This window comes from Actinia tenebrosa, unplaced genomic scaffold, assembly GCF_029948245.1.
Source record: "Actinia tenebrosa isolate PJP-AT-01 unplaced genomic scaffold, QUT_ActTen_1.0 PGA_scaffold11__36_contigs__length_13525064, whole genome shotgun sequence".
Classification (NCBI taxonomy): Eukaryota; Metazoa; Cnidaria; class Anthozoa; order Actiniaria; family Actiniidae; genus Actinia; species Actinia tenebrosa.
In genome coordinates, this window is record NW_028292571.1 from 1537427 (window position 1) to 1552718 (window position 15292).

Sequence of the window (15292 nt, forward strand, 5' to 3'; positions counted from 1 at the left end):
TCGACAAAATACTAAATAGTAGTCACTTCTTCAATCGGAGCATCAAAATAACTGCTCAAATTTGTCCTTGTAAACCAGTTTTTAAAGTGTTTACTGTCTCGTATTATCCAGCCTTCAGCTTCCCGAATCTCTGCACTGGCTGTTCCCCAGTAATGACGGCGCGTCTCTAGGCCTGTGCATATGTCAAGTGGACTTGAATGATTCCACAGAATCCTCTTGGGCTTCAAATAGTTCTCTATAGGCTCCGGTGTCTGCCAGTTGATTAAGAATGCTCTACCCGTCAATATAGATAGGTAGAATAGTGATACCACTGCACGTAATCTATTGCCATATCCACAGCAGCCTTGTCTGTTTCCTGGACATGTGTATGCCAGGTATTTTTCATTCTTCCTGGACGCTACCATGTCACTATGTAGTCGAGCATACTTATCTTGCCATTCACTGCCGCATAATCTTAATCTGTTTCTTTCGTCCCATATATGGGTTTCAAAGGGGTTTCTTTCTTGTCGCTTGGAAAGAATTTCTTCATGTGTTTGATGGCTTGATCTGTCGTCTCTTCGTTCATTGTCGTCAATCTTGCTTCCTTTCTGACCTGATGTCTTCTTAATGTCGTGGTAGTTGCCATGGTAATCTTCAATAACGGTGCGCACTTTAAAAAACCAACAAAAAAAAAACAAAACATAAGACAAAAGCGTTTATAACTCTTTGTATTTTACTTGTTTTAATCCTTAGTTTTCGAACAGTAGACCCTTGTTACAATTCTCGCTCGATACGAGAACTTTAACCAGAAGTCAAGACCTAAAATCAGCTCAATCTGGGGGTCAAAAACAAAAAGAATTCCTTCTCTTGAGGATTGAAATCTTTTATCATGTTAATATGTTCCATTGTTTTGACCCTCAGGTAGTATCAAGTGCTAGTTACTGAGCAATGCCGCTTTGTCTTATTTGGTGGTTTGGAATTCCAAAATTTCAAGAGGAAAAGTTACACTGTGATATTCTGATTGGCTAACATAATTTTCCCTCAGATCAGCTGGCCATGGTTTGAGTAACAATCGCGATGCTCATAAGTAAACAAAATGGCAGGTGATCAAAATAAAAATCAAGATTATGTACGCCGTCATGCATGTGTACGAAACTGAATGGGTATATCTCACCTGATAAGTTAATACTTTTCCACACGGTAGATATGTTGTAAGTGATGATCACCAGGGTAATAACGATAATGAAAACCAAACTGGAAAGATGGGCCGGTCTCTTCAGGTACCTTAAGACATTCGCCATGCTTTCAGGGACTTAGTCAGCTGTTGATGATATTTGGCACTAAAAATAAACTGCAAATAGATATGGTCATTTTTATCATATTTCTAACTGGCTGCCAATTAATGAATGTAGCCTGATCATAAAGTCTCCCATGGTTTCTTCAGGGGGTGGGTAGGGGAGTGTCATTCCGGATCCATGGGGGTAGCTGACAGCTGAATTTTTGATCTTTCATAATTTATTTGGTATTTTTAAATTTATCAATCTTTTTTGGAAACACAATTGGCACAGAATACGACTCCCTTAATAGTGCCCTTCGTGGTACTTAGAATTATTGCTCATGACTACAGTCGACTGCACTGGACCACGGTTCCAGGTGAATCATCATAACAATAGCCGTGAAAACAATGCACCGAATAGCAGGGACGGCGAAACCGGGGAGGGGGGGGGGGGGGGGGGCTTCACTTTTTGTGAAATTTTAATACATTTTCACTAAACTAAGCCCCCACACCTTGCCATACAATGTCACTATTGAGCCCCCCCTTCCCCCCCCCCCCCCCCCCCCCCCTCTCAATCAAAAAACTGCTCCGCCGTCCCTGAATAGACTATACTTTTTAACATCATATTTTTCAACCGATTCCGTGCGTAGCAGAGATGTAAGGGATTAGTCGATATGGTCTGGGGACGGCTAGTCTCTCCCCTGATGCTTTCGGGCTAGAACATTTTCTTGCGTAATTCGTACACCCAAGGGCAGAAGGATTTAATCGCCGTCAGGTCCGAAGTCCATACGACGCCTCAGCTCTGCGGATGTCTCTGGGGTATGGCACACTGTGGGATCGATTTTTTTCTCGAATTCTGTCAGTGGTTTCAAATCCCATCGTATCCAGATAATATTTTCTACTTTTTAAAATCAATTATCCGCTGGCAATATCGTTTTCATATAAAGAGTTACTACCTTATTCCTTCTTCAGTGTTTATATTCAGAAATTACCACTCTTTTCACTGCTACGCGCTGATCGAGACAACCGAGTCGCAACATGGATATAGGTAGGGCAATACACTGCCGCCAGTCAGAGAATATAAAGGTACCGACCAATTTATTTGATTGAGGGAAGTGTATTGCTCAGCGCGTAGCAATGAAAAGAGTGGTAACAGTCAAGTAACTAAAAGCCTTACCATTTGACAGAATATAGATATGCTGTCGAATCATCCAAAAAATTTAATAGAAAAATATAATAAAAGCCCAAATCCTGGCTCGGATTCCAAAACAAGATGCTAACTTCTCTTGATGGATTTGCATAAGCATTTTTTCTTTATTTGCTTTTCCTTTATTAGTGAAAATTCTTTTGTAGCACAGTTCGAGTTCAGGGTTATGGATGGAACTACATTCTAAGCGCCTGTAAAAATATTTTAAAACTAATACATTAGGTTTATTTGTGCCTTGCTTTAGAAGGTATTAAATATTCAACACCGTGTCTTGTAAATACAGCTTGGCTTGCGTAAAAACAGCGAAAAAATATGGAAGTTCTAAGAGTTCCAAAATCAAATATTTTTACCCTGACCCCAAACTAGCATATTACTAAGTCTTACCATGATAATGTCTCTGGAAAAGCTGGACTTTCCTTGAACTATTTTTAAGTAACAGTGTAGCCGAAGGAAGGCAGTTTTCACTTCACTTCACTTCTTCAAGACTCATGAGTTTCTTGTTGGACCGCCTTCTCGAACTCCACTAGTTAACACTGACCGAAACAATGTTGGAATGTTGAAATTCACTAGCAAAATTTTCAATCTAATTGCATCTCAGCAGTTAAATCACAACTTTCACTCCATTCATTTCAGTTACCATTATAAATTCCTAAACACAAAAGCTAAAATGCTTACAAGCAAATGAAGAATGTTTGATCTATTTTCTGTTATCGTTCTGTCTGTAAACTTTCCACTTTCTACTACATGTTTGTACTCTTGCCGAGCTCACGATAAATAATATTTAACGATTATTCGCCGAAGGCGAAGTGATTATCGGTGGAATATTTACCGAGCCGCGAGTCTTCGAGTATTTAGTATAACAGACTTGAATATCAGAGTTTTACCTGGTTACTTCCGATCTGGAAAACTTTACAATACCTCATAATCACCTCTTCAGTGCTCCGCTGCAGCGTAGATTATCGTCTCAGAATCACGGGTTGCTCGACCAATCACAGCTTGAGAAACTCTATATTCAAGCCTAAAATTAGTATAGGAAATCGCACGATCTCTAGTACAACAAGAGAGTCCATACCTCGGGCTTCCCTTGGAGCCCGAGCAAATAGGAATTTATAGGTACGAGTGATGTTTTGAAAGTTTTCAAAATCGGACGAACCTCGCTAAGCGAGTTCAATTTAAGAACTTTCAAAACCTCACGAGTAGAGTGCTTTTAGTAAAAGCGTGAAACTTTACTAATACTAAATTTTACTATTTTGTACAAATTAGTAATTAGTAAATTAAGTGTGCACGTGCAATCACTGAACCGCGATTGTGCGAATAATCAAGTCAAGCGCAGTAGAGCGCGTTTAAGAAACGCTTGTGTACAAGATGCAACAAAACGACTGGGTATGATTAATTTTGTGATATTGAATGCCGTGTACATTCATCGTTTACAGCCAGGTGGAATACACTAAAAACAGAATAAATAATTATTATTAATCCTACTTTAGACAATGTACTTCGGTCTTGGAATGCACAATTTGCAGTATTTATGAACCCAACCTTTTTTGAAATAGTTATATAAAATACTCAACAAAAATGAGCAAGTTAATTGGGACTCTACAGAGTACAGTACTCCTCTTGTACTCCTCTTGCCCAATCAGATTCGACATGGCAAAATATTGGGTGACATTTGCTTGCTATTTTTGATTTTCGTCCCCAGTCCCCTAAATTTTGACCCAAAATCTTCGTAAAAATGGAAAAACTTTGAGTGAAAATGAAAATTTCACAATGTTGTAACTAAGTTTCTTCAAATGTACGACCGAATTTAAGTTCTTTAGCTACTATTCTAACGACAAATGTTAAAATATTCCTGAAAGCTGAAAAAAAGGCAATGTAAATCCGAGTTCGAAAATTCAAGGCGAGATACAGAGCGTGACCACAAACGTGACTCGTTAGTCCGCGCGGCCATCACTTTAAGCGGCTATAAATTATTCAAAACATGCATTTTCCTAAATGTACGAGTGGATCTAGGAGGTCTGGCATCTTATTATCGTTTTTGCACCAAATTCGAAACATTTTGAATAAAAAAGTCTCTGTAAATAAGCACTCGAAAAGAGATGATGTTTGCGATTCCGGGCTTGCCCTCGCTTATAATTAACTGTATTATGCATGGGATTGCGCTGGCCTTGTTTTGTGCCGAAGCCGAAGCCATACAAAACGAAAAATACAAAGAAAACAATGCGAGAAATGTCGGGAATAATAGCCGCGACAGTACACCTTTTGCTGTTCATTAAGAGAAAATGTACATTCATTTGTGCCAATAGTTGTATCAATAACGTGTAATGTACTTTCATCAACACCACAAGTAACATCATTAGCGCGGACCAACTTTCAATAACGATATTTGAATATGCGTGTACATTCATAGGCATCAATGGACAATCAATAGCGCGTTTGTACATTCATATGCGCGGAATGTATTTTCTTGTGCGCGAAATTCAACTTCAATAACACCAAATGACAAACAGTAGCATTTATGGACAATCATTTACCCAAAAGTGAAAATTCATTAGTGCTATTAGCATAATCACTGACAATCTATAATGCGTTTGGACAATCATGAGGGTCAATGTTATATTCTATAGCGTGGTTCGACAAACATTTGCATGATTCGAATGAACAATAAGAGAAATAAAACAATCATTAGCGATTTTTTATCTATTTTAGCCTTTAATTTCTTCGCCATTTATACATCGTGGCAAATACGTTTGCATATAACTGAACCACTGACCACATTTAGCGATAGTGATAGTTGCCACATTTCTCTGGAGCCCTTCCATTAGCAACTGCGTTCTATAGTGACCTAGAGCAATCCCTTGTCGTCTTGCCTCAGCCCGATCGTTCGTATGTTGTTGGATCTCTGGACGGCTGATGTCGGCTTTGATTGCTGCTTTAAGTGAGCTAATTGCTATTCTCCTACGCAGCCGCTATTATGGAGGCAGTTACCTGAGTTTTTTTTATATGTTTTAAAGTGATAAACAAAAATCGCTAATGATTGTTTTATTTCTCTTATTGTTCATTCGAATCATGCAAATGTTTGTCGAACCACGCTATAGAATATAACATTGACCCTCATGATTGTCCAAACGCATTATAGATTGTCAGTGATTATGCTAATAGCACTAATGAATTTTCACTTTTGGGTAAATGATTGTCCATAAATGCAATTGTTTGTCATTTGGTGTTATTGAAGTTGAATTTCGCGCACAAGAAAATACATTCCGCGCATATGAATGTACAAACGCGCTATTGATTGTCCATTGATGCCTATGAATGTACACGCATATTCAAATATCGTTATTGAAAGTTGGTCCGCGCTAATGATGTTACTTGTGGTGTTGATGAAAGTACATTACACGTTATTGATACAACTATTGGCACAAATGAATGTACATTTTCTCTTAATGAACAGCAAAAGGTGTATTATTCCTCATTTCAGACCTTGATAAAGTAAGTTCAATTAGCTCTACTTTAAAAAATTACATGAAGTAAATTTAATCTTCAGTCTTGAAATTAAAAGTTATAGTGCCTTTTGTGGAATAATTTTAAAGAGTTTTCAACTCAATTCTTTGTTTTGTTGTAGTAAATTTCTTAATGAAATGTATAAATCGGCAGAACAAGAAGCTGACGGAATCAAAGAGGTGGATAGCAAGACTATTATTAGAAAAAAATTCTGTCTTTAAGATCCTGATAGAGAATGTATGCCAGAAATGCAATGTTCCTGGAGTCATACTCAATTCTAGACTTATACCGATGTTCAAAACAAACAAAGCTAGTTGTCTTCGAATTCAAATGAGTTTGACCCAAAAGATTTAAATATCGTACTTACTTCGATCGAATAAATTTGCTCTTTATTGATATTTTCTTTTTTGGTTTGAATCTTTTCCCTTGTATACCAACTAAGCCGTCTTCTAAAGTTTTAAACAACCCTTTCTCGGGACACTTACGCTTACCCGCCATTTTGAAAGCTGGCTCCTCCACGCATACGCTATATTATTCATGTCCAAAATGCGCAAGCCTGGGGCGAATGTCTCGTCTGAGTGGCCAATATTTTCGTATGTAATTTATGGTAATAAACAGTTGTTTTTAAATCTCTCGGGACGTTTGAATATGGCATGCAAATGGTGGGAAAACAATCCTTGTGTTGTTACTATAGCTCAGTTATCTTGTGTGATTAGTTAAAAAACGCTTTTCTGTCAAATTTTGACAAGTATATATACAAAACTAGCAATCGTATATTGAATACGAAATAGTTTTTAAATTATTTTAAAATATTTTCAGCAGAAACAATCGTGAATGCACATGGTATATAAAAAACATGACTCAATTGATGACTTTTTAAATTGTGTGACTTATCTCGAGCATATTTTATCTCCAGAGTACAGCATGACAAACTTCTCACGTTTGAATTTAAAAACAACTGTTTATTACCATACTTCGGGAGTAAATCGGAAAGCAGCGAAGCGAGATGAGACCGTGCATGGTGCTAAAGAATTTGGTGTTATGTTCATTAGCAAACAATAGAATTCCCAGAGCACCAAATCGTTGGGAAACGATCAATGTTTTCTGTATTTCTCGTTCGCTTTAGATCGCTTTAAATGAGTTCAGTAGTCTCTCAATTTTCTCTCAATATTAGTTTAAGTTCTAATTTGTATCCTGACGTAGTTTTGAGAGAAATGATCAGCGATGTTGTTCCTTTTAAAACTAGATGCAGAGTAAAACTAAATGAGCAATGACTTTTGTGAATATATAGCTCTGAAATATTAATTTCGGCCGTATCACATCAATTGTTTAGTTTTGAAGTAGATTATGCCAGGAGTTCATAACTTCTGATTATGCACTATATTTAAATAATCTCAAATATCTCATGATTAGCTAGATAGATTTTTTCAAAAATCCCTACAAATGGAGGTATCTGGTATATAATTATGTGGTATGAAGCATTTTAGTGTTGAACGCTCCACAAGGCTAAAATTGTTCTCTGAACGAAAACAAATATTTCATCATAATCACGTGTTATGACGTCCGATCTCATTAAAAACTGCATCAAACATTAACTCAATCTTTATGTGACTTATGTCCAAAAAAGATTTGCAATCGGATAAAACACGTTTGTGCACCAGGTTCCAAACGTGGAAGGTAGCGGTCAAGCGTGAGGGGGTCCAGCCACCTTAATAAACGAGCAGGAGTGTTTTATCGGGTATAAAACACGAGGAGCAACCGTGTGGTTTTAGACCCGATAAAACACGGTCTGCGACTTTATTTAACGGCTTAGAAAACTGATGATGTATGTTCTCATATTGTACCGAATTCTTTACGAAATGAACCAAGTTTGATAGAGAAAATCCAATATCAAGTTTATGCAAATGAAGACGAATCTATATCAGATATAAAACCACCTTCATGATGGTCATGATTTCTATGTGTTTCCTTCATGAAGTATTGATGTGTTTTTTAATTATTCTTTACATTTTCCAGTGTTCCAATTTTTTTTACTGTAAAAAACATTGTTTACATTCCTGTATTGTCACGTTGTCTTTCACTTTCATTAGTCGATCAGTTTATTTTATTTTCAGTTTATTTAACGGGTAAATTTGCATGTTAGGAAAGCCGGGTTTGTGGTTAAAAGAGCATGCAAAGAATGTATCTCTTCATATATCGTACAATAAAAATATATCTGTCTATAGTAATAATAGAGTGCAAACAATATAACCGTGAAACTTTGGTAATACTAAATAGCACAATTTCATGCAAATTCCATTTTTTTCTATTGTTTAATTAGCACTATTTTGTCAGTACTATTTAGTAATTAGTGTTTCACGAATTAATTGTTTGCACTCTACTAATAATAATTTTTATTATATACATACTGAGAAATACTCAGTGAAAATGTATTCAGTAAATTTTCGTTCATTCACTGGTCTCAGCCAATCAGAGAGACGAACGACGTTTTTTCACCGTGAAAAAAAGTCGTTCGCCGATCTGATTGGATGAACGATATTTTTGTACTGCACAGTTGAATGGTTTCCATCCCTGCGCTCATAGACTTGGTAGCTTTGTCATTGAGCAAAGCACAGGCTTACCATCCGAAGTATCTGTGGTTTCGGATGTGTGGGCTCCCTTTGGTCTCTTGTGGAGTTCGCCCGTTAATAAAATTTTGAATTATCGAGTGATTTCAGCTTCTCAAAAATACATCTTCTGAAGACTTCCCAAGAATTAAATGCCTTCAAAATAAAGTTTAGTCATTCACTTCATGAAATTTGAGTGTTATTTCTTCGTCCGATGCGTTTTAAGGCTAGTTTTTGGCGTTTGGGACGGACTAGAATGTTACCCAAGAAAGACAACCCTACAAGCGCACAATAATTTAGACCCATAGCATGTCTAAACACAATGCACAAGCTAATTACATCACTTATTAATAACTACCTGCAAGAACACCTGCATGACTAACTACAACTTTATGCAACTCGATCAGAGAGGAGGAGTCAAGGGCTCCATGCGTGCGTTGATAACCTCTTGATGGATAAAGCAATCTGGGAAGACGCTAGTAAAAACAAGAAAATCTCTTGTCTTTGTGTGGATGTGAAGAATGCATTTGACAGTGTATCTCATACATGATTACTTACAGTTCTACAAGATCATGAAATAAACAGAATACTTACGTCCTTCATTGCTATAATAATTAAGACCTGGAAAACTACACTCTATGTACAAACTGCAGAAAGTCAAATAACAATAGGTCCAGTTAATATCAACCGAGGAATTGTACAAGGAGACCGCTCTTTTTGCGTAACATTATTCACTTTATGTCTTAATCCTATAGCTTGGTACTTACGGTCCACTGAGGGTTACACTCTTTCTCATGACAAGACTATCAAAATTACACACAGCCTATTTGTAGATGACTTGAAGACCTACCACAAGAATAAAAATCAAAGCTGCTACAGTTGGAAGTACTCTAGAAGAGATGTTCAAGAACACAGGTTTACAATGGGGAATCGATAAATGTGCAGCCATCTACATCGAAAGAGGAGAGCATGAAGTGAATCATGAGCTACTTTTAGCAAGTGGACAACGAATACCAGTTCTTGGAGAAGACGACTACTACAAATTTTTTGGGAAATTTGAAAACACCAGACAGCTCGAACAAGAAATACAAAAAATAGCTGGCCGTAAATACCTCAGACGATTATCTGTGATATGGTCATCGCCCTTATCAATACCGCGAAAGATCAAAGCTACAAACCTGTTTGCAATCCCAGTTCTTTTATATCATATGTGGACAACTGACTGGAACATTCAACATCTACAAGAACTCGACAGAAAAACACGAAAAATAATGAACGAAAACCACTGCAAACATAACCACGAGTCCAATGCTATATTCTACCTCCCCTTTCACAAAGGAGGCAAAGGTCTACAACAGATTAAAATGTTGTAAAAAGTAACAAAGATAAAAACAGCTCACTACATAACAACCAGCACCGACCCACATGTCAAACTGCTAGCTACATTCCAGCAACACAAAGAAACCAAATCTTTAAGATCGATCATAAAGGACGCTAAGAAATATGCAAACCAACAAAACTTAGAGGTAGAGTTCGACATTACAAAGAAAACAACAACTATCACAACAGACGAAGGACAAACTCAAGTTACTAAGTGTCAACCAAGACACAACAAACAGGCGCTCAAGGAAGAAACAGAAGCTAAGTTTGAAGACAAAGTAAAGCAACAAGCATGGGTAGGCCAGTACCTAGTTAAACAATGGCAAGACAAAGATCTAGAGAAAGAAAGTTATAACATCCCTAATTAGATATGGAAGAACATTCCTGACGTTGTTTACAGTGTACCCACTAGCTAGTATCCTGCAACAGTTACTGACAACTAAGGTATATCGTAGAAATAAGTTAAAGGAAGAAGGAGGAGATCTAAGATGCAGGTTATGCCACGTCCAAGAAGAAACAATACCACACTTGCTATGCGGATGTTCTGCTATCGCACAATCCCTATTCAAGGCAAGACACGATCGGATGCTACGCCCTATTTACCATCAAATCATATCGTCCTATGGGTTCACTGCAGATCTGCAGACACCATGGCACAAACAACCAATACCAGAACCTGTCGTAAAGAACAAAAAAGCAAAGATACTCTGGGACATTCCAATACATCTGATCTGAAGGTTACAACAAAGAACGGAGCTAACCGGCCGGACATAGTGATAAAGGACAAAGAGAAGAAGATCTGGTTGATCATTAAAGGAACTGTTTGTAATATAGGCATTATTGAAGAACGAACACTATTAAAACAACAGAAATATACCAAATTAAGATCATGTCTAAAGAGCCTATATCCCGATTATAAAGTGATCCAAGTAAACATTGTCCTAGATTTTCTAGCGAGTTATAAGAAACAACTTGTACATGATATGGAAAGTGTAGGTAGTAATGATGGACAAAACTTGATAAGACAATGCCAAAAATGGATGATATGCAAAACTGCGAAATAGTGTAATATTCTGCCCCATCTATTGTTAATATTAAAGTATGCAAAGGCAGCTCTGGCCTGGAACAAATCCTGGCCGGAGAGTGATAAATGGGACAGAATGTGGATCAACCCGGCTTGCTCGTGGACGGGTGGGTGGGACAAAAAACCTATACTTCGTGGTCGGTGGTTTAATGAGAGTGATTAATTCATGGCATCTCTTCCCTTTTGTATTAGTATAAAGTCCGTGAGAATACATATTAACAATTCCTCTGGGACATAATTTACATATTCAAGTTGACTATGAATAGTAAAAGATTTCTAAAATTGTCTGAATTAGTAAAATGACTAAAAAGATCTAAAATATATCCCTAAGTTTCGACTTGAATATAGAGATTATTTTATATTACTTAGTATTTTTTAAAGTATTTTAATATTCTTCTTTAAACCTTGCATGAAAAAATGTAGATAATATTTTTAGACATGCTTGATTCACGACAAGCAGTCTCACTTCCTTGACAACGCAAATACCTTGACCCCAGTACTATTCAACGTAGATGACCCTTGCTAACTGTTTACTGTTTGGTTCTTCTACAAAACGAACTGATCTTATCAAATCGTCTTGTGCAAGGAAATGAAGAATGGAGAAGAATTTGCAGCTATTATTCTTACTTTCAGTTTTTCACTTCTGTACAGGTACAATTTTGTAATTATATTACATTAAGAATAAGATAAGCTACCACGTGATGAGACCCTGAATCAATCCGCAGTAATTAACGGTTATGCTATGTACTTAGACTATGCTGGCTTAATAACCAAGTCCGTATTCAATACCTCGTGAACTTTTCTAGTTAATAGATACGATAATTGCTAACTTGTAAGTTAATTTAAAACATGAAAGTCAATTACAGACATCTGATCATGACGTTATATGATCATGACGTTATATGATCATGACGTTATATGATCATGACTTACGATGCATTGAACAGGGGAATGCGGGATAAAAGTGCAGTTTTAAAATAACTACTGTATCCAATTAGAGTGCAATTAAGTTTTTAATACCAAGATCACCGAGGAAAATAAAAACAAGATATAGTTCCCTTGGTTAACCAAGAGACCCTTAAGGAAATTAGGAACAGGTTTCACGGCAAGTGGACTTTGTCAAATCGACAATTAAGAAAAGACGACGGCTTCCGATAAAAGACTAGTCTCAGCTGCAGCTGTTTTTCGTCCAATTGAAAACTTTGCGATTTCCTATACAAATTGGTTACTTGCATGCATCGTGCCAATTTTCATGCATGTAACCAAAAAATGAACAATTCTACACCACATTCGGTCCTAATAAGGCGCATTTCATTTCAAAGATTGTTGATTACAATTTTTGTGTCTACTGCATATTAATAAGCAGTAGACACTATGCCATCGAGTTTACCCAGATATACTTTATATCCTATTTAACTAGCGAAAAATATAGTTAAATGACATACGATATAACTGACATAAAGTTCATCCCGCTGTAAGGGTTGTAAAACTTTTTTTGTAAAAAATCAAACGATCAAATAAATGATATCATTGGATGATATTTTTAGAATAGATTCTTAAAATAGCATCAAAGTGTGCATATGATGGGGCACGGGGATTCTTTCTCTTAGTTCATATTCTCTTGGAATGAGTGAATAGACATTAATTTGTATCATCGTTTCTCACCTTGATCTCAGCAGCGGTTTACTCGTAGTTTCAAATTTATGTGAGGTCAGATAAAATAGTAAGTAACTTATCTAATTTAGGTGATGTCAACTATTCAACAGTTTGACTGAATTCACTCTACAAAAAAAAAAAAAAAAAAAAAAAAAAAAAAAGGAAAAAAAACAAACAAAAAAAACAAAAAAAAGAAAAAAACAAACAAAACAAAACAAAACAAAGGCATTTTACGACTGTGATACCACAGGTATCCTAGTAATAATTTGGCTAGTACTATCGTTATCTGAAAATGGCAGCTGTCATTTCACATGTTTTTAAAGAGGTAATATATAATATAGTCAGTAGGAATTGCGTAAAGTAAATTAAATACTTAAAAATATATAATAAATTACAAATTATTATTATATAGCATTATAACTAAAGAAGGCCTCGGTGGAGGGTCTCTGCCTCTCTTACATTCGTAGTTAGTTTCGGAGATGGTAGGAGAAATTTCGCGAATTAGCTCAGTATGTTTTCGGCAAATCGGTGTCACTTAACAATCTAGCTGATTCCTTCAGAAGCAACGAGCCAATCAGTCGAAGTCAACATGCATAACTTTAAAAAAAAATAGCGTCTCACTTCTGGCCTGACCCGGATAGTGTACCTTCTATGTTTTATCTATCCAAAGAATTTCAAATAATATGCTAAACAAGTTTTTAATAATTTGACATTGAATATGATATTTATAAAACTGAATTAAAAGATTTGATGGCTAGAATATATATTTTTAAAAAACTTCGAGGCTCAAACCGCACAAGTTAATAAAAATTTTTAAGGTTCCCCTCCCCGTTATGGATTTTGGTCATAGCAATTTGATGCGGGTTTTACTTTGCGAGCAAGTCTGCTTGCTATCTTTTTTAGGTTGACTTCGTTTTTTCGAAGTATTTTGATATTATCTTTTTAAAATCCTTATAGCTAGCTTTCGTTCTTATAGAATTGCAATTGGAGCTGCTCTGACAAGTTTGGGTTGTTTTATATTCGTAAACCACTTCTTTGGATTTCCTTTGGTTTTGGTTGGACGTGATGGGTAGCTAGGTTTTAGTTCGAACTTTAGAGCTTGGTTTCGTTGCAGATAGAACAGATTGAAACGAGACCGACTGTGCTTAGGATTTAGTTTAAAACTGGAATGACTTGTATGGATGGCGTTGAAGATGATATGCAAAACTGTTATTCCTGTGAAGGCTCAGGCCAAACGTCGAAATTCATATGAGCCGAACTTAATTGTGCGAATTAAGTTCATGTGAGGTTCGACGTTTGACCCAATTAAGTTCGACCGATTGCATTTGGACCGACTATGTGAATCTTCACGACTAGGTCAGTCGTAAAGAACGACTGTAGATCGACTTGGGGTCAAACGTCGATCCCCACATGAGCCAATCTAAACGCATAAATCATGTTAATGTATGTTTTGCACTCCTTTTAATTATTCTTCGTCACCACGCATGTGCCCTTAATGAATTTTTCTATATGACTTCATTTTTACTTAAAAGTTGACTGTTGCAGCTCGTGTTTGTAATTACAAATTATTGTTGTCTTTATGGTGAAGTACCAATATGCAACAAGTGATCGTCTATAAACAGCATCCGCATTGCTCCGTGATAGTTGAAGAAGCGCAGTTACAGAACAGACACGTACGTAACTGCAAGCAGATGCCGCATTGCATTTCATATTCTCTTGATTAACTATGAGCATACTCATCTATTCACCATTTTCCTCAAGCGAGGCGCCAAGGTACTTCAAAGGATTATTCAAATTTGAACCTTGCAAACCTCGACTGAATGCTTTCTGAATACTTTGGCTGCGCAGGAGGCTAATATATAGTACCTGACATAATGAATCTTTGAAGGGTTACTAAAGTAAAGGTGCTCTTTCCAGTGCTGGTATTGGTTTTTCACTCATTTTAATTTTAACTCATTCGCTCAACATGCCGGTGCTTGAGGTTGTGGTCTCCGTCATTCAAAGATATACCAAGTCCTTTAATTAATCTGATTAACCAACAACCTAACCTGTGTTCAGCTGCTTCCCACTCTTCTCCCCTACGGCGGGAAACGGGTGGAGGGGTGAGAAGCGGCTGTACACGGCCATAACGCCTAAAACATACTGCGGCTAGAATTGCGCTGAAGTAGACGAATTCGAATGTTTAATTTATTTTTTTATATTTTTTAATGCTTTGTTATACGATAAACAGCAAATGTTCGCCTGGTTGGAGGGTCAAATAACACAAACAACACAGAAGGTCGAGTAGAGGTTTTCTACAATGGTCAATGGGGAACAGTCTGTGATGACAGTTGGGATTTGAACGATGCTGATGTGGTCTGTCGTTCACTGGGTCTACCAAGAGCAGGGGCTGCACCACAGAGTGCAGCTTTTGGTCAAGGAACTGGTCCAATCTGGATGGATGATGTGCGCTGCAGTGGAAGTGAATCATCTTTGTTCCAGTGTCAGCACAGAGGATGGGGATCACATAACTGTGGACATCATGAAGATGCAAGTGTTGTGTGCTTACCACCGCGTAAGTGAATTTAATTGGGGGCATCTCTATTGTTTCCAGCCTTGCATTT

The 15292-nt window shown here is 37.0% G+C and overlaps 2 protein-coding genes across 3 annotated transcripts in view; one reads left to right on the top strand and one right to left on the bottom strand.

The window, feature by feature from the left end:
* Positions 1 to 11: 11 nt before the first annotated feature.
* On the bottom strand, positions 12 to 6474 carry LOC116305045 (uncharacterized). Its single transcript, XM_031714867.2, has 4 exons — positions 6331 to 6474; positions 2847 to 3468; positions 1154 to 1330; positions 12 to 649 (listed from the first exon to the last, which is right to left on the bottom strand). Exons 3-4 carry the CDS (start codon positions 1278 to 1280, stop codon positions 12 to 14), a joined length of 765 nt encoding a protein of 254 aa, XP_031570727.2. The 5' UTR covers positions 1281 to 1330; positions 2847 to 3468; positions 6331 to 6474.
* A 5106-nt stretch (positions 6475 to 11580) lies between these two features.
* LOC116288762 (uncharacterized) overlaps positions 11581 to 15292 on the top strand; it is a 60955-nt gene continuing 57243 nt past the window's right edge. For both annotated transcript variants that reach the window (XM_089027666.1, XM_089027667.1), the window contains exons 1-2: positions 11581 to 11684; positions 14920 to 15243. In XM_089027666.1, the coding sequence (XP_088883792.1) occupies positions 11630 to 11684; positions 14920 to 15243 (379 nt within the window). In that variant the 5' untranslated portion in view covers positions 11581 to 11629. The remainder of the gene's footprint in view (positions 11685 to 14919; positions 15244 to 15292) is intronic.

Bases quoted from the DNA above. Each gene is read 5' to 3' on its own strand.
- LOC116305045 (XM_031714867.2), bottom strand. From the start codon at position 1,280: ATGGCGAATGTCTTAAGGTACCTGAAGAGACCGGCCCATCTTTCCAGT. The intron at 650-1,153 runs GTGAGATATACC...GGTTTTTTAAAG, and splicing joins GAAAAGTATTAACTTATCAG to TGCGCACCGTTATTGAAGAT.